This window comes from Phalacrocorax aristotelis, chromosome Z (assembly GCF_949628215.1).
Source record: "Phalacrocorax aristotelis chromosome Z, bGulAri2.1, whole genome shotgun sequence".
Lineage (NCBI taxonomy): Eukaryota > Metazoa > Chordata > Aves > Suliformes > Phalacrocoracidae > Phalacrocorax > Phalacrocorax aristotelis.
Window position 1 is genome coordinate 57,599,048 of NC_134311.1, and position 26,175 is coordinate 57,625,222.

The 26,175-nt window shown below is 42.3% G+C and overlaps 1 protein-coding gene across 2 annotated transcripts in view; it reads right to left on the reverse strand.

Annotated features, from left to right (window-relative positions):
* The window catches only part of PIK3R1 (phosphoinositide-3-kinase regulatory subunit 1), a 58,844-nt gene extending 35,129 nt beyond the window's left edge, over positions 1 to 23,715 (reverse strand). The window contains exons 1-3 of one of the 2 annotated variants that reach the window (XM_075080004.1): positions 23,558 to 23,677; positions 21,996 to 22,145; positions 18,145 to 18,908 (exon numbers count right to left, since the gene is read on the reverse strand). In XM_075080004.1, coding sequence (XP_074936105.1) covers positions 18,145 to 18,478 — 334 coding nt within the window. In that variant the 5' untranslated portion in view covers positions 18,479 to 18,908; positions 21,996 to 22,145; positions 23,558 to 23,677. Of the gene's footprint in view, positions 1 to 18,144; positions 18,909 to 21,995; positions 22,146 to 23,557 lie in introns of both variants that reach the window. The other variant, XM_075080003.1, reaches the window with a different exon arrangement.
* Positions 23,716 to 26,175: the final 2,460 nt, after the last annotated feature.

Here is a 26,175-nt window from a genome sequence, read left to right on the forward strand (position 1 = left end):
AAGAACATCAAGACCACAAGGTCAAGCACTCAAAACTTGCAGACAACATAGAACTAGAGCTGCATGAGCAATTTCAGTTCTTCCTCTCGTCTCTTTCCACATAATAACATAGCGTTTTTCCCATGAAATGACTCTGTGCATTCCAACACATAAAGCCTAGTGCTCTCAAGGGTCAGAACCCAGCTGAAGAGCTGAGGTATTTATCACCTGGAGCATTATCCAGATTGTACAAGGGCACATGGCCATCCACTAGGCTCACACTCTCCTGTTTACTTTCCTCTTCGAACCTGAATTTTCTGTTATCTCAGCTCAGCTCAGCTTTCTGTGCAAGATTACTTTGCTCCACAACTTGTTCTCAAGTTCTTCCTAGCAAGTAGGGAAGGAAATACATATTTGGTTGATCCTGGAAACCTTTGTCACATAAAAGAACAACAGCTGCCTATCTTTTAAGGGAACGAGTGCTGAGGTCCATCTCAAAAGGCACTTGAAAATTTGGTTCTGGCCAGCCAATGGAGAGTCATAGTGAGATGATTTCAATTATCGCCGTCACATAAAACTTCACAGACAGAGTGAATTCCCACACTGGAACCGTTTTTACCTGAAAGCAATGACATGTATTTTCTTCTAAATACTTTGGCACTAATCTATCAAGATTACTAACCTCAGTTCCCTTTCCACATAACTATGGAGATGGTTAGCAACAGTGCTCCAGCATCACCTGCTCTTTGTAACTGAGATAGGACTGTTGGATGTGCACTGTGAGATAGTGGGGATGCTGGAACTCTCTTCAGAATACAGGCGGGACAGCTCAAAGGATCCCTGTTCCTTTTTTTTCGTAATGCAAAGTTGTTTCATATGCAAGGCTGTCATTGGTTTGTGATAATAACTCTGCTTGAGAAGCATATTTTAAAATGTTCTATTTTTATTCAATAATCGTAAGACATAAAAATTCAGGACAGTATGTTGCTTTGCTCTGAAAGAACACTTTGTTTTGCTACCTTTTTGCTGTGGAGAAACTAATGGGGGAAAAAATGCCAACAAATACCCCTCGAACTATCCACAGGCAAGCAACCTAGATGAAAAGAATAAGCTCTTCAATACCGCAAGAAAAAGATAGTGTGTATTACTGTGCTTGAGAAGTCAAGTTGTTTAGATCTGGAAGATTTACATAAAAGTACGGGCAGAAGCTGCTAACAGATAAAAGCCAAAACAGCTCCTTCATCTTTTGGGAATGATGGGAAACATAAGTACACAGAAAGTTAAAAATAATGAGTATATTGCAGTCACGCAGAAAAAAAATAAAATGCAAACAATGGTAACAGCAATCCAGCATCAGAAGGACTTTTTTCTTCTGGAAACTAATGAATTTCAAATCAAGCCTTTTTCTTCTTAAAAAAAAAAGGAAATAGAAGAAAAAGCTTAGGGCTCTAGCTGTAGCAACAGAAATACAGCAATGCTGAAAGGCAATCTTCTAAGAAAGTAAAACTGGGTTAATCCTTACAGCCATTCAACCATGGACCTGAGATAGATACAGAAACAACAACATTATTAGGAAATCCCTGAACTGGATCTATAAAGAGTTAATCCCACCATTGTCTTTAATTTCAGATGAAGACGAAAACTCTCAGTCTGTATGTAAGAACACTTTCTGACCCATATCATACACCTGTTGAGATTTCTCTGCATAGCAATGTCAGCACTGATTAGTCGTTCTGGTGTATTTCACACTATCAAGATGCTATACAAAAAGGATGTCACGGGATATGAGTACATATACTTAATGCATCAACTTAAAGACCTCTCTTCCATAAACCACTGTTTGTTCACATTCCATTGCTGAAGTAACTTTAATTTAGACCTTAGCAGCTAAAGTGGCGAATGAATTTCATGACCTTTACAAAGCAGTCAGGGTCTCAACTGGCTTGCTAACTGTAACTGGATAAAGACCTTCCTTTGTGTACTGTCTAGCACACTGTGTTGCAGAAATTCATATAGTGCAAAGTCTGTTTATAGGTGCTAATGAAAAGCTACCACAAAAAAATGGCTGGTTTTACTTCACTGTCTGCAAGCCAAAGATTAACTGAAGTCAGGGTAAGGAGGTATGGAACAGAATTTCAGTCTGCATTGAAAGTATTCATTTGCAAAGAGACTAAAAGCAAGAGGCAAAGCCTCTCTTTAAAAAAAAACCCAAGCATAATTCAAAGCACTTCAACTTGGAGAAATTCTTTTGCAACCTTCATGCAACCCTACAGTGTTAAAAGAGTTTCTTGTTGTCTAAAACAAAAAAAAAATCTGTCCCTCATGAAAATAAGCCGTGTGCTGTGAAGGACTGAGACTGGGCAGAAGAGGCTGAAATAACTGCAAATAATATTTTGTAAGTGGTCTTGGAAAGCCTAAACTGCAGAGGGGCTGTGTAAACTAAAAAAAAAACACAACATGCATTTGGTTAAGAACTGACAACATGCTCCGCGTGATTTTTAACTCTGGTGGATCAAATGAAAGCTGCTCTTCCAGGCAAGAAGCTGGGGAGGCAGAAGCTCTTTTTATGTCCTCTACAAAGAAACCCTCTGCCTTGCTGCTTCCCTTCCTTGCATCTGCCACTGGGCAGCTGCCCTACAGTGGGCTACTACAGCACAGGGGAACATGCTGTACACATTCTGACTTCCCTGTAGAAAATTCACAGGGAGCAGGATCAATACTCAAGGTGACTGCCTCTGAAGTTAGGGGAGTACTGAGTGTATAAATGTGCATGCCAGGAAATACTAATCTGTTGAATACCTAAGTGCTTCAAGTGTACAGAGCTTCTACAGGTCACACACAGAAAAACCCAGAACAGTTTTTCTACCGTCCTGCTCCTGCCAAGAAAGTTAGATAGTCTTCTAACTAATCCATCCATATCTGAAAATATAATGGCACAATCTATCCATACATCTATGTCTATTTCCACATAAGAACAAACAGAGCTTAAAGCTATAATAACTCAGTTGTTTCAGAATGTTGATTATAGGGTGCAATAAAGGAGTAAAAGTACATCCCTGACTTGTACAAGATGTGACTGAACATGTGAAAAGATCTTCCAGCTATGACTCACTAAGAAATGGGTGGAGATTTGCGAGGCTGAAAGGCTGCTGGCTGGAAGGATTAAGCCTTCTTCCACACTGGCTAAGAAGGACTGGGAATTGGCTGCCCTTCCAAGTATATCCTGGTTGTTTTCCTGCTATCCTACTGGGGGGAGGGGGGGAAGGGAAGGAAAAGGAAGTCTTACACGTCTGTTTTTCTTATTGTGCTCCAGAGGAATCCCTTGGTCATCGTGCCAAGAGAAAGAACCAGAGTTACCTTTATTTGACCCTACCAGAACACAACAGCTCTTTCTCATTCCATTTTACCTTTCTAAAGAAATTTATTTATTTATTTAGATGTGGGCCATGCCAAGAAGGGAAAGGATGTCTCACTTAACTCCTAGACGGAGAATACTTCCAAAAAAACAGTTCCCTGTTGAGAACCAAAGGAAGAAGAATGCATTAATTTTAAACTGACCTGATTTTTCTAACAGGCTTATGACTCCCTGTTTTTAAACATAGTTCACATGAACTGCCTTCTACATCAGAACAAGCATCTTTCTACCAATTTCTCCTTCTGAGTTTACCCCTCCAAACTTGTCCATGAAGCTGGAAAAACTTGTATCCTAATTAGCTCAGCTGTGGCATCTTCACAGAACTTTACTGAGGCTATTACAAGATAAAGCTCCTCAAAATTACTAGATGCAGCAGACAGCTGGTGTAACTCACCTAAGCTCTATTACACTACCACCAGGTACCTAACTCTTGCAGGACTCCGAATTGCTAAATAGGAGCCTGTCACCTCCCAAAGGGTTCTTGTATCTCATGGTATATGTGCCACTAATAGCCTCTTTTAGAGAGGCCAGTATAAGCAGTCATCTAAATCTAGGTCTTGTTTAAAGGGAAATGCTTTTTCTTTGGGTTTTTTCTTTTCGTTGTTTTGGTTGATGGTGTTTGTTGTTTTTTTTTTAATAGCATATTTCTTGACCTCTCAGGGGAGCCAGCCCTTTTGCTTCTCTTTTTCTTGTGTTTCACTACATCAGTCAGCTTTCCACCACCCAGCTTCCCACATTTCAAACCTTCCTCTCAAACTGAGGAGTCTTAGGATACAGAGCAAGGCAGCTGGTTATTCTAACGGCATTTAGCTAGGAAAAAATAATGCAAAGGACCAAGTGAACATTCTAATCTGTGCTGCCTGAGGTTGTGAAGGGACTCAACCTGAGCGAGAATGTATGAAGCCACAGGCATAGACTTCTCTAGACATATATACTCAACTTGTTTGGCTGCTGCTTCCAAAACCTTGCAGGATAGTTTAGTTCTAAACTACCGTGTATGAAGTCTGGGTTGGTTTTTATTTTGGTTTGGTTTTTGCCCCAAATAGATACAAATTACATATCACCAAATTACATGCAGAAATTTAACATAAACTGGGAGAAAATACTTTAGTCTTGTGTCAGGCTAATCAAGACTAAGAACAAAGTGTCATAGCCTATTACAGCATCCACTTGTGCTGTAGTTTGACAGTACTTTGTAAAGCTTCAGAGTGAGCTGCTTTTTTTTTATTTTGAGTCAGGAAAATAAGCACAGATTAAAGACTTCTGACAGGCTGCAAACACGTGACCAAATCATACTTAATATGACAGAGAACTATATTTTCTAAAACATTAAATTCTTATTGAAATGAGAGAACTCATAGTTTTACTTCTGCATGGCTATCAACTTGAGCCCAATAGAACAAACTGGAACCACATTTAAGTCTACTTTTTCCTGCTGGCTTTATAGCTTCCCCATGCTTTCTGCACATTACATGTTCTCTCTGTTTCTCTCTCAGCATTTGGTCTTTTTCTCCTTCTGGCATTCTGTAATCCTGCCAGCCAAAGAGCTTTGCTTTTAATAAGCAGATCTGCCAACTTAAACACCAGTCTCCTGAGGCAATCAAATAATGAAACACACATGTATGTACTTGCACGTAATCTGTCAAATGCCTCTCTGGCCCACTATAAACAATTTTTGCAATTCAGGGTTTTCACAGGAGCATGCATTCATACACTCTTGGTTTTTGAAGATCAAATGCCATGATTCTTCAGAGCCCTGTGCCTTGTTTGTACGTACAAAGCCAATGACCCTGCAATTTCCATATCAGTACCTAAAAGACACGAAACGAAAAACCTGAAGACACAAGGGTTGTACAGACAACTTCATATGGAGTAAGCATACCCTTCAATTTCTCCAACTTGGCACTGAGGTCTCGTGCAAGACAGCACAGATTCCTCCATGACAGAACACACTTCCCGTTCCTAGTGTGTCTGGAAAGTGAATGAATAACCATTCTAGGTGTTGAGTATTTTTCATACCTCCCCCATTACTTGTCTATCACCCACACTCATGCCTCCTTGATTTCCACTTTCTGAACTAGTATTTTCCAAAAGAGAGATCTAATGTATGATGCTAGCAACAGAGTAATCAAGGAAAAAACTTTGTTGCACTAGGATGAAGTTGCATTGCCACACCTCTTGATCAAATAAGGCCGCAGTTTACACCAATGGCAGAATAAAGATGGTAGCAAAAGTTTCTTTCAAGTAAGCAAGTTACTGATAAAGGTAAAGCAAGGCAAAGTAAAGCAAAGCAAAAGGTACTTAAAACATGCATGTCCCTGAAATGTGTATTTCTATTGCAAGACATGGTTTACATGTACAACAAAGTACTGAGAACTTAAAACTTTGACTTCTGAGAATCGGAAAACAAGTGAGACAACACTAAGTTATGTCACCACATCTGTTGAATCTGTGCACTCACATTCTAATAATTCTTTTGCTTTTGATGCTTATATTTGGATTCCAGCTGGTGAAGCTGGATGATGCAGGCAGACGTATGCCAGGAGGATTTGTTCTGCAAGGCATTGTCTCGCACACCCAGTACTCAGTAACTGAAGACAGACATGGAGTGAGCAGATGGTACTTGCTCCTTGCGACAAATAAAGCCTTACACTGTCAAACCTAATGCAGTTCTCATTTCTGGTTTTAGTTCTCAACGAACTTTTAAGTGTTAGAGTTAAGAGTTCTTTAAGTTAAGAGTTCCGTCCCCAGGTTCAGCTTTTTGAAGTGTTTTTCCACATGACCTCTCCTTAAACTATCTTAAAACAGTAGTTATTTTTTTAACTGTCATTTTGGTCTACCTCACTCCTCGCAAGAATCATGATACCACCTTTGCTCACAACAGTGTGCTGAAGATGACTTAATATTTGTGATTATGAAGCTCTATGAAGCTGTTACCAGACACATCACTGGAAAGAACAGAAGAAGCAATGAAGAAACCTGTTTCTAGAGAGGAGCCTGAAGGCTGTGAAGAAAAGGTGGCTTAAGACCACAAACTAAACAACCAGAATGAAGCAACTCTCATTCAGTGAAGACCTCAACAATGAACAAAGCAAGGATAAACAAGAAAAGGGGTCAGACAACTATGTAATTAAAAACTGTATCAGATGGCATACACTACTAGAAGGTATAATTATACATACAAGCACAAGTTTTAGATGCATACCTGAAGTTTTGCAATCTTACCAATGTTCTCCTACTGGAGTAATTCACTGTATATATATCCACATGCACCAAGGTAATAAAACTCTGTATTTATCACAAAGGTAATAATTTGTTATAATAACAGAACACACAATTAAAGCTGTCACCGTATCATTTCCTCAATCACAAGAAACCCTCATTACCGTCACACCAGTTACCCAAACAGGCAGCCTTAAGGAAAAAAGAACAGCCTTGCTCAGGTATCTAGCAGCATGGAGTAAATTTTTCATATGCATTAGTGAAGACGACTGAATACAGTGCAAGAAAATAACTTGGGGAAAATAATCTCTATACTGTCATCACCAAATGCAATTAAATGTGTTTGTGTCCCCCAAATGAAGATATTTGTACTACTAAATTTGCAATTCTTACTATATAGTAGACATACAAATGGCTAAAAAGTTAACTCATCTATATTAATTGTGTACTAAAGGGAGGATTTTGGACTACTTAGGAGCATGCTTTAAATCTATCTAGAAGTTATGAGCTTGATACAGAAATTACTGAGTGAAATTCCATGCCCCACATTAACCTAGGACCTCAGAAGAGATGATCGTAACAGTGTTTCCCTTCTGTCTCTTCAAAATCCATGAAAGGACAGTCAGAAACTGTTCTTTCCATCAGATTTTACCATGTAGTATTTCATGCATGTTCATATTACATGCAATCTGGTATACTGGAATCTCTTCAGAACAGAGCTAGCATTTGTGCTCCAAACCCTAAAGGCAATGGGAATTTTGCCTGAGAGAAGTGAGAGTAAGAACTACGGGATTTGTCCAAACGCTGCTAAATCTTGACTATAGGTCTGATCCTGTTCCTTCTGAAGTCAAAATGGGTTTTGCCACCCCAACCATGTATTATATTTTCAAGAACATCAGTACTAAAAATCTTATTTTTAGTTTGCATCCAAAGGGATTTTGAATAAAGCATTTCAATACTGTGTTTAGAAAAGAGCAGCTCACATTAACAAGCATGGGCATGTTCCATCTAAAGTACCAGACAATTTACCACAGTATTTGATTGAGTGGCTATTTAGATCAGGCAGATAATTAAAAGGAAAAAAAAACACAACCAAAAAAAAACCAAACCCCAACCTTTCTCATCTTATTGGTGTGTTCTTACTGTGTCATAATAAAACCCTAGATATTTGTCTCAGAGGAAACATCTGGAGAAAAAGCATAACAGTTGGTAACTGCCTTCCCCTTTTTTGCTAAACTGTACATGCAACTCAAAAGTCCTGCATCTTAGATCACTGGGGAAGGCACCCAAAGCCCACTATCCTTTTCAGTTTTAATATCAAAGATAAAAGATACTTTTAACTACCACTATGAGAGTAGTCCAAAGCAGTGATTAGTATTACACACAACAGACAAACACCAAATGTTCCTCTAGCAGACTGAATTCTCCCAAAAGCCAGAAGACAGCTCAAAAGAAGCGAGACTTCATGTTAATTACTCTGTAGTAAACATTGTTAAACCAGTGTTTTACTATAACACCCAAAAAGTGTCCCTGATAATAATGGGATTGTGAAAATCTCTCATTTCAGGTAGGGGGCTGCAGCTTACACAAACTACCAGAAGAGTTTTGGAGTTGTCAGCACTAAGCTTGACCCAAGAGGAAGTTAGAAAAACATTAAAGCAGTAGGGAATGCACGCTAATCTTTCAACCAACGGCAATAAATTATAAATACAGCTGAGCAAAGAGAATTCAAACATTCATCCCTCTGTGCCCTTGAGGACCTCTCACTGAGTGAATAGAGGTCCTTTATTTCCAGATATTTGAGATGAAGTTTTTGCTACTTGCTCTTTTGAATATGCTTTCCTTACACTTTCTCTATTGACCAGGCCAAATTGTGAGGAACACTAAAAAACCCATTTACTCTCAGAACTGGCTTGCACTGAAACAAAAGGCTTACCTAAATCTTTCTCTCCATAAGAAAATGGCTTACATAGGCTAACAACTAGCTATGCTATTCTGGCTTCAGAACAGTGGAGTAGGTTTGTACTGGCAAGAATATATTCTAAATTATACTCAAACATCCGTACAGATTCAACTCCAAAGTACCCAGAATAACTTCCTTCAAAATGTCAAGTGATGATATTTTCTGATGTTTCTCTCAAGGGACTGGCTTTATTGCAAACAGTGCAATAAATATCAAATGAAGAATGAAAGACTGTATTTACAGTAAGGGGCACAAAGCCTGGTCAGCCAAGAGCATCCTGTAGGAGCTCTCGAAGAACACTGACCCTTCGCAGATGACCCATGTATTAGCAGAGATGAGAAGACCATGGGAGCAGATCACACCTCGCTGCACCCTGCAGCCCTTTGCAGACCACAGCAGGGCAGATGCGCCCAAGTGCATGCCAGTCAACTAGGAAGAAAGAGGGAAATGATGGAGGGCTTTGCCATGGCCTCAGTCACTCCTCACCTGTGCCAAGCAGCTGTGCCTTGGTGAGGAGAGAATTCAAGACTAAGTTCATAAGCACAACAGACATTTTGTGCCTCCATCCAAGCACAACACTTGAAAAATTGCTAATTAGCAATAGAGGACTGGATTGTGTGGCCACAAGGTTGAACACCATGTGCAAGTAAGAAAAGGACTGCAAATCTTCACCCTTAACTGCTTATTTCTGGAATGTTCCTGGATAGGAATAGAATGAAACCAGACACAGATGTGCAGCCTTATCTACCACTGTGTATAATTAGTGGTTTCTTTCATTAATTCCCTAATTTAAGTGCCTTGATCTATCTCCAGCCAAAAACAGCTTAGAAAGAGGGCTTGGAAATTACAAGGTAACCTCACAAACTAAAAGCCTTCCTTTTGAGACAGACTGCTGGAGATGCCATAACATGCTTTGAAACATGGGTCTGCAGCATGTGGTGCCATTTAAAAGTTTCTTTGCCAATAAAAATCCTCCATGCTTATCTGCTCCCTACCAATCTTGTCCAAGTGGGTGAGGAGATCTAGGAAGAAATCAGTGACAGCACTAAAGTTTTCTCTCCTAACCCCAACAAATAATTCCAGTGTTATATCTGTTAACAAGACACACCAAAATGGTACAGCTATGCCTGCTGGGAGGTGCTTTCCCTCTTCGGACTACAGATGTCAGGTTGTGCTACTCTCCCTTCCTTGGTGAGCAGGAGGCTACAGCACAGATGTGCTTGGACATGCCACATCCAACAAACCTGATCTGATGGGAGAAAGAGCAAGGAGGAGATCCCTTGAATTATATCAACCCGATGTGTTTAAACAGAATAATGAAATTCAACAAATGCAAGTGTAAGGCCCTGCACCTGGGGAGGAACAATGCTTTGCACGAGTATAGGTTGGGGGTTGAGCTGCTGGAAAGCAGTTCTGCAGAGAAGGCCCTGGAAGTGGTGGTGGACAACAAGTTAAACATGAGCCAGCAGTGTGCCCTTGTGTCCAGGAAGGCCAAGGATATCCTGGGGTGCATTAAAAGGAGCCAGCAGGTCAAGGGATGTTATCCTGCCCCTCTACTCCACCCTAGTATGGGTGGCCATACTGTGGCCAGTGGTCACTCTGTGGCCCTGAGGCCACATCTGGAGTACTGTGTCGAGTTCTGGGCTTCCCAGTTTAAGAAAGACAGGGACCTACTAGAGAGAGTCCAGCAGAGAGCTACCAAGATGATCAGGGGACTGGAGCATGTCTCTTACGAGGAAAGGCTGAGAGACCTGGGTTTGTTCAGCCTGGAGAAGACTGAGGGGGGATTTCATCAATACCTACAAATATCTAAAGGGTGGGTGTCAAGAGGATGGGGCCCAACTCTTTTCAGATGCGCCCACCAGCAGGACAAGGGGCAATGGGCACAAGCTGGAACACAGGAAGTTCCACCTGAACATGAGAATAAAATTATTTCCTGTGAGGGTGCCAGAGCAGGGGCACAGGCTGCCCAGGGAGGCTGTGGAGTCTCCTTCTCTGGAGACATTCAAACCCTGCCTGGACACGGTCCTGTGCCCCCTGCTCTAGGTGTGCCTGCTCAAGCAGGGGGGTTGGACAAGGTGATCTCCAGAGGTCCCTTCCAACCCCTGCCATTCTGTGATTCTGTAATACTTCAACTTTTGGCCAGCATATTTACATTTTTAAGTGCACTTGCTTTTTAAAAGGAAGCATCAAAACTTTAAAGGACAGAAGAGTTAATTTTGCCTGGTTTCCCATGTACGTAAACACAATTTAAAAAAAAAAAAGTGAAGAAACCACAGAAGAAAATCAGCCTCATCTACGCCTTCCTTAGTTACTGAAAAATACAATAGCTGCTCAAGAGCTTCTGGAAGCTGAGTGGACCAGAAGTAGCGGCTCTTCCTGCAGCAGGTCTGCTTTCTGCAAAAGTATCTTCCCATCCCAGATATCACTGAGTAATCTGCCAGCACAGACGGAAACTGGTATGTTCAGACCTGCCAAGGGTAGATCTCACTTCTTGCCCTCAACTTCCACAATCTCTAGTGAAGAAACTTCTCAGACAACCTGTGGGAAATGCTCTAACACAACAAATGATGGCAAGTGTATACAAACAGATCCAGTGGATTATACAAGCAAATTGTCTGACAGCTAACTGAACTGTTAAAGACCTTTTTCATCATTCATACCATAGTTTACATAGTAGTTTTGAAGTAGAAGACAGTCTTAAAGATATTTTTAAAGTGCAGAAACCATACGCAATTACATCTTTTCCTAGCTCAGGGCAGTAGCATGTTTTTGAAACTCTGTCCTGAGGATTTTGATTATAGAGCCTTATTACCTGAAAAGCTGTAAGCTTAAATATTATTTTCAAATGCTTTTTGACATGCAAACTGTTTTAAAGTGGATCAATATGTGAAAATAAAGAATAGTGTTTGGGTGCTATTCTTGTGGACTACACCATTCGTAAAAGACCGAACAAAAAGCAGCCAAGTTAGTAAAAAAAGTTACACCTGCTAACACTTCACCAAAAGACTTCAGCAATGTCCAAGGATCCAGACATTTTTATACCAAAGTACAAAAAATGCAATACATAAAAAAGGCAAAGAAAAGAATTTCTTTTATTAATGAAACCACAAAATAGGAGTGTATTTTAGTCACATATTTTGCTGAAAGAATGAATAGGAGTTAGCAAGTATTAACCACAGTTGTTACTCTTTTTTTTTTTAAAGCCAAAAAATGCTCTTTAAATTCCTCTAAGTACCTAGATTCTCACCAAAGTATTCTAAGGACTTAAAATCCTTCTCCAGTTAAAATAAATATTTCTTTTAAATCCTGTAATTCTCCTTGTCATTCTTAGCTATGAAAATAAAGCAGCCCTTTGTATTCTAGCCTTCAGATTGATTTCATGGATGTTCATCATGGAAAGCAGCTTAGGAGCAAGACAGATGTGCGAGAGTGCACAGCCAGCTGCAGTTACAACACCTGTGTTCTTTCACATAAGAAAATCTGGATGTGTATATGGCATCACACAGCTATTCAAGTGGGCAGTTATTTGCTCAGGGTGCAGAATGATCCATTCTTGGCAAATACTTAGCATCATGTGTTGCTGAAACTCACAAACTGATGTTGTCATATGCAAGCCTAAGTAAGAACTATTTGCTAACCAGTGTTGTTTTATAGATGTTCCTGGATCACAGCTATAGGAACAGATCAAGATAACTCCAAGGGAGAGGAGCAGGCTACTTCACCTTTGCCGTGTTTTAAATCTGCCCCAGGAGCATTCGTGTCAGCAGGAAGTATTAACAGACTGAATCAGTATTACCGAAGGCTAAAGAAAGGTAAGCAAAGTCACTCAGCATAATGCCACTGTTGTAACTATTAAAAGCCATATGAAAATCGGTGTTATACAAAACAGACAAATATTTCTTACAGCATCAGAATAGGAGTATCTTATTCTTTCAGTTTCTTAAAGCAAAATGTGTAACAAAAGGCAGTACTTTTACTTTTTTTTTTTTTTAGACTAGTTGATCCAGCTAGGGAGAAAAGATGCATTTCAGCCACATAAGCCTTTTCAGGTCTGAGGTCATCTTTGAGGATCAAAAGGGGGTTCTGTGTGCCCCAAGAAATATATTTTTCCCAGAAATATCAATTGGTCAGTTAAAATATTCTTCTCAAAAGCTCTTCACTTGTACTCTTGTTCTGTGACGATTAACACACAACATGGAAGAAGCACCTTCCTCCGTGTTGCTTCCTTCCTCCTCTACCAGCAGGTGGGGCCATGCATCAACCATGAACTTGCCGAGGACCACTGTTCATGTGCAATTTGTACTAGTACTTGCAAGCATATCCCTGTGCTTTTTGTGGTACTTAAAGGCTTTTTCAGTTACAATCATCGGATTTTATCACTGTGAAAAAAATGCTCTGCCTTACTTTAATACAGCTTGCAGAATCTTTGTTCTCACAAGCAGGTGGCAAAAACTTTGTTTTCTGATGCATGCACTCATCTGGCAGCTAGAAATTTGTCTTGTACACCAAGGAACGTGACCACAAATAGCTGGTGAGGCTCTCTGGCAGGGACCCGCCTCATTTCTCAGTGCAAGTCAAAGGCAACCAACTTGTGAAGTTCATAACTGCAGGGCAGTTCTGAGAACTGCAGCAGGACAAAGGCTTAAGCTCAAACTGGGCTTTTTAGAACGAATCTGAGGGCTCTGGCTTGAATGGCAAATACATTTACCAAATGAGATAGTGACTCATCACTTCACCCCATAATTTCCTTTTTCCATTTGCCTAAATCAGGATAGATTATGACTATTGTCTTCCCAGAGGCACCAGGCTCGCTGCATTCCACTCACTCCTCTACTGGAGTAGAGCAATTGCTCTACTGGCTTTACAGCAAAATTAAAGAAAAAAATCCTACAGCATATTCAGTTCAAGCATGCACAGTTTTATGCTCTCTGTCAGTTTGGATCTTTGTCAGACATTGCATAACCTGGTCTCTGAAAGGAAAGAGTTTCCAAATGTTCTGTGTCGTTATCTTTGTCTAATTTGCTGATTTGTGTCTGTTCTAGGACAACATTGTAAAGAAAGGTTTGGATTGTTTTTAAATATATTTATGTTATAGTTTCATCACAAGAAGGAAGCGCTTCAGATTATTTTTAGGCTCCAAATCAGCTGAAATGGTAGAAAGTGTCAACATTAACACAACCCTTTTAAGTTATATAGGAAGTCACAGGAAGCTCCAAAACAGACATATTATTCATATAAAGATCTGGTCTGCCCTTCTGCAGTCTGACCTTCATTTCAAAGTGAGAATTTAGAATTCCAAGTTAAATCTGAAAGTATTTCTGTCAATCAAAGCTTCATGCCTCAAAGTCTGCTTAAGATCAGCCTTCACAAACTAGGTAGAGAAAAAATACCCTATGAGCCAACTCTAAATGTATGCAGCTGTATCAGATGAGCTGAATCAAAAGTCACAAAACTCAGCTGGATTCAGTACAGCTTATGCACTTCTCATTTTCAAAGAATTGGGCAAGACAGGGCTAAGTGAGAGGAACTAGCCCTATGTAGCTCCAATTTAAAAAAGAAAGCATTTAAAGAAAAAAATAATATCAGATCTTTACTGCTTCACATAAATTTCAGATGCCTAGTGCAGTGCATAAAGATGACCCTAGGCTGGGGTCTGCACTGTTGCAAGTGCCTTGATTCCTTCTGCAGCATCCAGTCACCCTTGCCTGGTGGGAGAAGAAACCTAGGAAAAAGGCAGCTTTGGCCAGTAAGAGCCTTGCACCAGCAACAGGAATTAAATTTGCCTTGCCATAGCTCTGTCCTGCACCACGCCTGAAACTGAAAGGTGCTAGAGACTTCCTGGGGCTCTTGTAGCTGCTTTATTTTCATATCTTTTCAGTTGCAATTAAAAAAAAAGCCCCACAAACTCAGACTAAACCTACTTCTTTACTGACAAAGGTAAGGTGAAGACAGGCAAAATGCAACAGTCCTAAAATTTCAGTCAAGGAGCTCCAGTTCTGGTCTTGACCAATGGTTCTAGAAATATAAATAGGTCATGGATAAGATAAAAATCTGAGTAAAGATTTGACCTAAGTATTGTAATAAATAAATGAATGTTTTAATAGATTTTGAGACCACCAGCAGTTTTATTTGTTTTCAGATTGGCTTTTAACATTTAAGGAGCTCCCTAATACTAAGTAACACTGTGATTGCATAAGACACTGGCCTGATGAGCAACTCTGCCCATGTTACTAGCCTCACTGCCTGCAAAGTCTGTTCAGATATCTGTGATTATTCCCTATGAGTACCACAGCATTGTGAATACTGGCAGCATTGTGCCTAAATATTGCAAATTTGATCTAATACAAAACCATCTTGACATTGATGAGCAAGTGATCAAGCTTAACAAGGCCAGGGGGAAAAACTTTCAGAATAAATAAGTATTGAAGAGTATTGAAAGGATTAGAAAGTATTTTCTTAAGAAAAAATCTACGTGCACAGTAAAAGTAAAAGCACTCATATGATTATATATATTCTTTAAAATCTCCAATTAAGTTTCTGATATTCAACATACACACAACAGAGGTATATACAGTATTGACTCTTCACAGAATGAAAAAAGTATATGGGTCACCAATAAATGAGGTACATTAAAGAAGTCTGCTTCCAGTTCCCCATGAATTTGTCATTTTGATCTACAGCAGTTTCAAATCATCGTGTACTGAAAACGTAAACTTTACTATATCTAGTCAAGCAAGTTTCATACTTTTAATTCATTCATTAACTTATATGAAATACTCTCTAGGGGTGTAGAGAGAAGTATCATCCTGGGAAGAATCTTCTGGCCCACTGCCTATTACGTTGGCTGCTGGACAATACTAGCTGTGATATTCCCTGCACCAAATCTTATATACAAAGATAGTGAAGCCACCTGAAAGTCAAACATACATTGCCACATTATTCTTTATCTGAACTGTATTTCTTCCTGCACTTCTTGTGTCACCACAGGTATCGTTGTATCATTCTGCTCACTTAAAAATTTAACCTTCATTTTGTTTTTTATAATATCTTTCAGTGCAACAGTACCCAAATTTGTTCAAGATTTAAAGCACTCTCTGCCTTAGCTCTTTACAGTAGAAAGATCTTTAAGGAGAGAATTTATTATTGCTTTTCCCAATTTCTTTTAAGTAAACATACATTATTCTAAAAGTAATTAAAACTAACTCTTGAGCTATTTGGAGTTCAAATTTCAGTGTTTCCTCTATTTCGGTTGAGGAGGGTCTAATCCCTGATCCTAGCGCATTACTGAAGGTGTCTCGCCTTTTACATGAAGATTAAAATCTTTAGTTCAAAAGGAGTTACGTGAATTTAGCTTATTGTTTTCTTTGAATCAGAAAAATACAAGCCTGGAGTGCAAGCTGTCTCTTAAACCTTTTGGAGCATGGCAGGATCATGTGTGCAGACTTTGAGATTAAGATTCCCAGTTAAATTAGCACATTTTCTTGCTTCAGATCCCCATAGTCCCAAGGTATTAAAAATAAACACATTGTACATAAATAGTACTCTGTCTAGAGGCAATAAACTTCAGTTTAGGAGAGATCTAGTCACTAAGGCTTGGAGCACTGTCTCATCCCAAGGAAGCAGAAAACCCTGCATTTAAGTAGAGCCCCATAATCTGCAGCAAAATTTCCCAAACTCCCAGCAGCCAAAACTCCAGTAAATGACTGTTACAAATGCAGTCCAGAGGCACACTCAGAAACTGCAAGACTAATACCAGGACTTCCCAGCACAGTGCTGTGGCCAGCTTACAGCATGGAGCTGTGAACAGGAGCATCAAGCAAGCATGAATACAGAGACCTTTGTAACTTTACAAAGCACTCAATTTAAAGCAGTACGTGCATCAAAGCCTGGGACACCAGTTACTTCACCACTGAATGCACATATAAAGAATGAGATTTTCTTTCCACTCTCTGCCTCTCAAAATGACCTGTCAGCTTTGAGGTGTCTATCCAAAGAGCCATGTTTATTCTGCAGCTACATATGATGGACACAACCATCTCCACAGGTGGGTTAACAAAAAAGTCAACATTACCTGATCAGCATACATTAATATCCAATACAAGGAATTACCAAAGAAGTGTGTGTTTCCTTTCGAAAGCGAATATCCCATTTTCAGAATTAATCTAATAAGAAACCATGACACTCTAATGGCTAGAGGCTGAGTGTTCGAGGACTTAAGAAATAGGGACAGTATAACCTAAAATGTCACTGCACCCCCATTTGCCCCCACCCTCATTCTAGCAACGATGTACCCTAGGCATTATACACTTGCAAGCAATTCTTGAGTGCTTAAGGACACTGCTATACAAAACAGTTCAGATTTACTCTTTATTAAGCCCTCACCAACCTAGAAATGCTTCTGCCAGGTTTCCACATACAGTTCTCTATATTTCCATTCTTATCTTGGTTGATTGTGAGCACAGCTGAACATAAACTCTTAACAGGCACAGTGGAATGGAAGCTGATAAACTGATACCACAACTTTGCAAGTGACACTGCAAACATTTCTATGGAGGCAGAGGGTGATCATACTATTCAGAACTATGGTGTCACTGTCAGAATCAGGATCACATACTACAGCTTCTATTTCCTACAACTAGAAACACTGGGTATTTACGAAGTATTAGGTGTTGAAGCAATACAAGCCACTCTAGACTAATTGAGACGCGAAAGACCAACATAAAATCTATCCTAAGATGGACTTGGCTTGTTGATATGTAAAACCCAAAGGTCTGAATGTCAGTAGGTAAAGGAGACAAATCACTTGGAAGGAGGGTGGCTTTGTTTTTTTTACCCTAAAGTTTATGTTAATAGAAGAAAGTTTTTTAATTTAAGATTTCTGATCAAATTGAGTTCTGCACAGCACACTGTTTCAAATATAGGCTAGAAAGTAACTTATATAAACAAAGGAAGATACTTACTTTGTTTATATAAGTGCTATTTTTACTACTGCATGCCCTATCCCCCAAAAACATTAAATCTGAATTTATCATCATTCTATTGATAATTTTTAAATACCTGCTTTTACCTTTAATGCCACAGGTAAACCTCCATGACAATATACATGTTTTTTGCTGTTAGCAAGAGATTTACAGTAGGGGCATACTGTTTATTCGGAATCCATACTGTCAGATTCATGAAGAAGCTCCTCAATACTGAGTTTGATGAACCAGAGGAAAACAGTTCCACTGGCTTCTTCAAAACCTAAAATAAATGCTACCCTGCTCATTCTTCATTTAAGTCTTTACAGTTGTGAATTATAAACATACTTTCCACCTGTGAGATGTACCTCACAGTACATCACTGGTCTCTGTGGTGCCCAAGACAAAGCACACGGAACTACAAAGTATGTGAGCTAAATATTATGAAGTAGAAACAATTCTTAATTGACTGAAATGAGCCATACACTAAAGAAGCTGACCAGCAGGGGTTACACACATAAATGTAGTCAGACAACTCTATGAAACAAAAATATCTGAAGAACATGGTACATACACACACGCCTTCTGAGAACAGTACTGACCTTGTTGCTCACTCTCTGCTTCAACTTTTGCAGGACTTGGTGCTACGGGAAGGGGTCGAGGAGGACGAGGCTTTGGAGTTGGGGGAGATATTTTTTTTCTTCCAATGTATTCGACATAAGTTCCTGGGAAATCCCCCCTCTCCCCTGTGGTTTCATTAAAGCCATTTAACCAACCAATTTCTTCAGGCTTTGCTTCTTCCCCTTCACTGAATCCAAGTGCTAGTAAGGTACCTTTATTCACAGTTAATATATCCCCTATGTGCAAGTCAATATCTTCTTCTCGCTCTTTTTTGTAGCCATATAAAGCTCTGTATTGATATCCCTCGGCACTCATCTTGGCAAACAATTTAACATTCAAAAGTGTTATTAAAAAGTATCAAAATGCAATTGTCCAGTTATATTTTTATGTACAGAAAGATTCAGGATGTATTAAAAGGGATAATAAAAATGTCAATTGCAATGTCTAAGTAATAAAATCCACCAGAGAATCAAAAAGCACCAGGAACTGTCATTTCACTGCTGATGTTTTTACTGATGTATTTATTCTGAGTCAATGACTGTTGCAGAAGTATGTGTTCCACTTCTTCTATGTCTAGCAATATTCTTTCAATTAGTTCCTTCCCTGGGCTTGCTGGCACTTCTGGGCCTCCATACTCAAGTTCAGCTGACTCTTGCAGCCGGTCACACCTTCTTCAGATGTACTTGCCACAGATCACCCACGTACCTTAAATACTCTGCCACCAAACTCTGCACACGTGCTCTTCCTGGAAAGAGAAGAGAAAACTGGTGAAATCATTTCAAATTCTCTTGACAATTGAGAACTTGGGATTCTACTATCAACTTAAGCTTTCCACAACCCTGGCAGAGGTTATGTCCCAAAAAAAGCGTCCTAAATAACAATAAAGCAATCTCATTAAAAAATCTGCTACCTAATGCTTGCGTTTTATATAACGGACATATGTCTAATTGCTTGAACCAGGTTTGCACCCCTGCAGTATGAGGTATGCTTCCTCCTCTGTGGCTTATGGCTACTGAAATCTCAGGGAGAGAGGGCTAAGCCCTGGAGCTACCTGGGCAGTGCAATATCTAACCTGTCAGCCAGATTTTACATGTTATCTCCCTGAAGCCCTTCCCCACAAGAGGTCTGCCAGGACAGAGGAGGAGCTCACTTTAATTAGCACTAACACTCACCACTGGGGTATTCAATCTCCTGCTTTTTATGCAGAGGGTGAGGATGGGCAACAATCCCCAGCCAAAAGCCTATATTCCAGAAACCTATTGGAGGGAGGGGTCTTTTCATAATCGGCACAAGAACCAAAAAGTCCAAAACGCTTTTACTTGATGAATACCACATTCCTTGTTTTTTTTCTTGTGGTTTTTTTTTTTTTTTTTTAAGAGGGGCTTCCCCACTCCCCCATCTTCCAGATGTTTTTTTCACATGTTTATGGTATAATACTAGAAAAACAATCAGCAACTGAAACAGGCACACCCAGACCACCTAAGCAGCACTAGCAGGAGGAAAGTATCAGGGTGTATGCCTAAATTACACTAAAGGCAAGAGAATACAGGCCTGAACATTTGACTCAAGGCTGCCCAACCATAAAGTAAAAAGGAAAAAATATTACTAAAAAATAAATTTGGAAAACGGCAGCTTAAAGACATATAGAACAGTGAAAGTTTTCTGAATATTATTTCAACTGTTACTCATTTTCATCTACTTAAAAAGACAAGCCCAATCATAATTTGAAATGTTATACTGGGAACCAGAAAGTGCTAAGTACTCAAAGTTGCATTGAAACTCCTAAACTGCAGCTGAATAAAAGAACAGAGGGGACTATGTAATACCTGGAGGTAAAATATTGAATGTGTACTATGTACTTAGTGTACAGAAAGATGATTTTTTTGAGAAACACTCCCTTTTACATTGGAAAGGGACACCAGTAGACAGGGCTGAAACAGGGAACCTCTGACAGCCCTTTTCCACACCATTTTCTCTAATGTGTCAGTCATCAAGTCCCTGGAACATAACTAACTGACAAGATAAAAAGTGTTTTTAAGAATGTGTGTGGGATTCCGTTGCCAGTGAATGACCCTGATCCCTAATCTGTACGCAGCTCCTCTGCAGTCCATCAGGTCTAAATATAATTCCCTGCAGTTTATTGCGCAACATCTCTTGTAACAGAACACAGAAGAAAATCCTGTAAGTTCTCGAAGAACTTCCTTATCATCCCTTGCAACCAGTTTTTGCTGTAGAAAGTATTATCTGAGCCTGAATTAGACTTCTCATTTCAAAAAGCCTACACACAAGTATTTATTTTAATAACTTGCAAATCTATCTACATTGATTAAACATCCAGCTTCCACGAAATTTTAATGAGCAATTTCTGCAGCCGCTTCTGAAAAACAAAACTCTGCAGCTTAGCTCACACTACCAAACATCAGACTTTTCAATTAATGTGAAGAAAGTGTCACTGATATTTTGCCACTTCTATCAGAAGAAACTGTACAGATAAGAACTAAAGGGAAAAAAAGGTAAATAGAAATCTAAAGTGCAAGTATCAATAAATTGTACACAAGCCTTTTCAAAGCATGGGTTCCTCCCATTTCATAGAGCAAGGGAACAAAATGCACTTATGCACCTTAGATCTAAGTGTGAACCTAATATAAACGCTTCCAATCAAAATCAACTATGCACAGCAAAATCTGCTAGAAAATTACCACTTCAACTACATTAAATATTCCAAAATATTTGCTTTTTAAGAAAGGTTCAACAAGTGCTCTGCTACAACTACTCATTTCACTCCTACTGCCTATGGGCATTTTGGCAGTCAACGAAGTCAGTCTTCTAAACGCTGTATAATTTAACTGACTTGACCTAATCCTCTGATCTTTTATTATCAAATGTATCATAGCAACTTTACGGCCAGATATTTAAAATGAGTACTGGTGTCTCCTATGCTTGCTCTGACAATACAGAAGTGGAACTGTTGTAATACCATAAAAACTGCTTATGACAGTTTTTAAGCAAATTTAAAAACTGAAAACCTGAATCAAATAGGAAAAAAGTCCGATTTACTTGCATGTTAGAACAACTCAGTGCAGTTACAGTAGCCAAGTTTCCCTAAATCCTGTTTCCCTGGGGCTCAGAGCTGCAGTACCGGTTCACACTCACTCCTCAGCACTGCCCTCAGCACAGGGCCTCGCTGAATTTTTTGGATCTATGCCTTTTTCTATTCTCACTGTCTTTCAGGTTTGGGGATGGAGGAAGGCTCAGACTGCAAGAACCTTGCAGACAGCCCTAACACAGGGACAGAGACTGGTTCTTCACACCAGCCCGGTAACACTGCAGCATATCCAAAGAGCCCTCTTTGATAGTTCTTTACTTACTGCTCTATTAAGATCTTGTATAAGCAAATTCTCTTTATTCCACGTGAAGTTACCTGGTCCCTACACTCAGACATTTTTACTCAAACTGACTTAAACTGATCAGTCTTAAAATAAATAACTCAGAGACCATGCTAAGTACAGGGGAAAAAAACCCAACCAAACACTTTAGGCACAAAACATTGTTATATTTGAGATGATGTATCACTGGATTTTCATTTGGCCAGTGGAATGAAAAAGGAGGAAGAAGTATTGTAAGAGAATCAAATGCTCATTTGTTTATTTATTGTATAAGAGCTTGATTCTAATGAAAGATTCCTGAGTTCTGGCAGAATTCTGATTTCTCAGCAGAATGGTTTATGTTGGGCATTTCAACAGTTATAGAATTTACAATTCAACAGAAAGATGCAAGAGATTCTTGTAAATTTAAATGGAAAAGGGGACATGAAAGCTTCTCCTCCACTCACCCCCAATTAAAAGTGGTGTCTGGCTCCCACTCCACTGGTACCTAGGCATCTTCTCCCATACTGGCTAGCATTCCTTTGGTGAATGCTACCATTGGTGAATTACTACCAGCCCAACCAGAGCTGTGCGCGTGTGCTACAACTACAGCACCCCTATAAAAGACAAGCAAAGATTACCTTCACCTTTATATTAATACATTTAAGAACCATATCTCCTTGTACTGCCATCACTCTCACATTCCAGAAATCCCTTGGGAAACAGTGCCCAACACAAACCTCCCTTCCACTGCAATGATGAGCTTCATCAACAGGAGAGCAGACTAACATACTTAGGGAGGCAAAGAAATACCGAGAATTGAAGGGAATTTGCTTGAAGACTGACTCTTCTCCCCACTAGGTGTCTACACACCTGTAACTCAAACTGCAGTTATCTCTGAAGTACAATGCTGTCGCTCTCCAAGTACCGCAAGAGAACACTATTTTCTGCAAGAAAGTGAGTTCCATGATATATCACGAAGAAGGAGATGCATACTTATAATAGCTTTTTACTACTTCCAGTCCTTGAAAGAGTGACTTTAAGCCCGTGGAGATCCTACTGCCAAACAAGTTCAAATACGTCCACACGGAAGAAGTACGTTAACTTCACTGTGGCGCTGCAAAGCACATCCCGTTCAGAAACATCTGAAAGACTTTACACAGGCTGCAAAGCTACAGAAGAGGGGAGCAATAAGAACACTTCAGAAAAATCATTAAAAAAATGATAATTAAAAAGAAAGAGGAAGGCAGTGCAAACTAATATTCCACCCTGCCAAGAGGCCGGCAAGTTGACCGCTCCGGGATTGCTGCACCGACACGCAGCCGGGCGGCGGTCCCCGCCGAGGAGCAGCCGCTCTCCGGGGGCTGCGGCTCCGTCCCCGCGCCCCAAAACCCATTCGGGGTCGCAGACCCTCCGGCCCCGGGGCAGGGCTGCGCGGAGAGGGCGCTGCCCGGCCCGGGGGCGCTCGGAGAGCCGCCGGGACCGCCCTCGGCGGAGACGCAGGGACAGGCCGGCTGGACACCGTACTGCCCGCTCCCCGCGGCGACGGCCGCCTCAGGGCTTCCAAGGGACATCCCTTCCGCCGTCCCGGGGGCGCCGGGCGGGCGGCGGCAAACTCACTTTGCCTCAGCAGCGGGCCGCAGCTCCCGGGCAGCCCCGCGGCCGCCGGGCCTCGCCCCCGGCACGGCGCGCCGCCCGCCCGGCCCGACAAGGAAGCGCCGAGCCTGGCCGCCCCGACCGCGGGGGGGAGAAGCTCCGCCACCCTCGGGGCTCGGCGCCGGCCGCAGCGGGCGGCCCGCCCGGGCCTGCCGCGCCGGAGGGCTCGGCGGCGCCACAGCCGGCTCCGGACGGCGGGGGGAAAGGTTGCACAGGGCGCCGGCGCTACCCGCTCGGACCGTCACCCCGCAGAGGCGGCCGGCGTGCCCACGTCCCGGGCGGCCGCACAGTCCCGCACCGCGCTGCCTTGCTCCCCTGCCCCGGCGGCCGCCCGCGGGGCAGCGCCGGGTGAGGCGGCGGCAACTCACTTTACCTCGGCAGCGCCGCCGCCACCGTCGTCTTCTTCTTCCTCCCGCCGCTGCCTTTTCCTCCCACCACCGCCGCGTCCGTCCAGCCCGGCCCCGCTTCCCCCGGCCGCGCTCACCACCCCAGTGCCTCGGCGGCGCCGTACCCGCCGCCGGCGCTGCCTCCGCCCCGCCCCTGCCCGCCCCCCGGGCGCGCCCGCCAACCCGCGCCGCCGCCGCGCCCGCCCCGTCCCGCCCCGCCCCCCCTGCTGACTGACGGCGGTCGAGGGGCGGTGCCCGTCGCGGCCCGGGCTCTCCGTGGGCCGCCCCGCTGCCCCGCCTCGGGGTGCGCGCGGATCCCTCACGCGGCGGAGGGGGCCTGGTGGTGGCCGCCCCCGGGCGCGGTGCCCGGCAGTGTCGGCGAGGCCCGGGCGCCACCTCGGCCGCGGAAGGGCGGGCTGGGCCGGCTAGAGGCGGTGGGGGGAACGCGTGCTTCTGCCTAGTTCCTCTTTGGGGATTTTTCTCCTCTTTTTCTTCCCCCCCCCCCCCCGCCCCCCCAAGTTGACGCAATCGGTTACGTTGGTGGAGTGTGCCGAGAACAAAGCAGCCGACTCTGCTCGCCGGCCCCGGGTGCCCGGCGGGGTCCGGAACCGGGTCGCGGCGTGCGGCAGGGCCGTGGCAGCCTGCCGTCCCTCCCCGCGGCAGCCCGGTGGCGGCCTGCCGGAGGCGGCACCCGGCGGGCCGGGGTCCTGCCCTCCCGCTGCCAGCCCCGCGCCGGGCCGAGCGCCCCTCGGCCCCGCCGAGCCCCAGCTGCCTTGCAGAAGGCGCAGCCCAATGGGCGGAGGTGGTAGCTGTCTGCAGCAGCAAGAGATCTTCACTTGATACCGTTAATTACCGTTGCACGATGCCTAAATTTGCTAGGCTCCATGCAGTGCAGAATAAAATGACATATTCCCTGCCCCAAGGAGTGCACAATCTCCCGTGGATCTGACAACACGAGGGCGTGATACAACACCACGAGGTTGCAGCAAGACAGTCGTGCTGCTGAGCTATGTGTGCTGTGTTTGAACAGGTCTCTGTTTATCTTTAGATACTAAATATGCGTACAAGTTACCATGACTAAGTCCTTGTAGGTGTCGCTGTGAAAGAGGAGAAAGTGGTTTAAGCAAAGGTATAACACACCCGGGCTGGCAGGGAGTGAGTGCAAGGGCAGCTGTGCAAGATGTAAGTCTTGTGCTGTGACTACTAGATCCAGGGGTTGGCCTGATGAAAAGCGGACAGATGAGAGATATGTAAAACATCAAGAGCAAGAACAAGGTATTCGTCAGGACAGAATGCAAGGATCAGGCCTTAAAATACCCTGTGAGAAACTGTAGGACTGGCAAAGTTAGACATTGAAAGAAGAGTACATGTTGGCTGGGGGGAGGGAAGAGCCCACCTTGCTTATATTTGGCAGTTGGGCGTTCTGAAACAGTGAATTAACTTATGGTCTGATCATGGACAACTGGGAGAAAAAGCGGAACAGTTTTACTACAACAAAGTGTAATTAGTTTTTGCCAACTGCAATAGGTCAGAGACTTTTGGAGGTATTTTTCCTGAAAAATGTTCTGAAACAAGAAATTTGGTTTACCAAGTATGGGCAGAGAGTGGAAATCTCTTATCAGCGATAATTTATTTAAAAGATGCTTTTCCATGGCCTGTTATGCTTTGGAGAGGATTTTGCTTTCTTCCCCACTGAGTTCCTAACTTTGCAAGCTTTCAAGAGGCACTAGAAGGATGTTTCCTGACACCCATTAAAAATTAGTGCATTGATTCGTTAGGATTTGACTGTGTTCCCTTCGGGACTGCAGATGAGAGAATAACACAGTTCCTAAGGCCCTTTGGGATAACAGCATGCATCTGACCCCACAGGGACATGACAGAGCACTGTAAGGCTGCAGCCTTGGAGCTGCAGGATCCAGTCCCCAAGAACACGGTAAAAACACCGTCATTTGCCTATCTGGCAATCTAAACACACAGAATGACTTTTAAACTAAGCACTTCTTTTGGAACAGAGACTGGTGTTTGTACGTAAGCAAAAGCACTGCTGTAATTTAAATACTAAATAGTAAAATTGTTGAGGGAAATGCCAGCTCTTGTCTCATACATTTTTTTTGTGAATTGAAAACACAGGCAGAAGCAGAGTTAAGAAAGAATGTTCCATTTCTTCCGTCCAGACTCCTGTCTCTGGCATTTCTGTTGCTGAGGGCAAAAACGGCATAGATTTTTAAGGGGATTAGACAGACTGGCTGGTTGGAATGCCAGTCCTGGGCACTGGCCTGATAATGGGTATTTAAGGGAACTAAAAACCTCTCGAGTAATGGTTCCCAACTGGTGAGACTAGTCTTGTCCCACAGGTGAAATGCAGGCTAGAGTCCATGGCTGTGTTCCCTTCCTGCTGGCATGGTGTCCCTCACTGGAGGGGAGAGTCTCCAGGGCAGGGTTCAGGACATCATTCCTGCCTGCCCTCTGTGGTAGCTGACTATCTCAGTCTCTGCTTTCTTTACCAGTTATTCTCCACTGAACTTGACTTTTGACTTCACCTCGAGCACCTCACTTGCTGCTTTCTCTGTCAATCAAGGAGAGAAAGAGACCCAAAAGGGGAAAA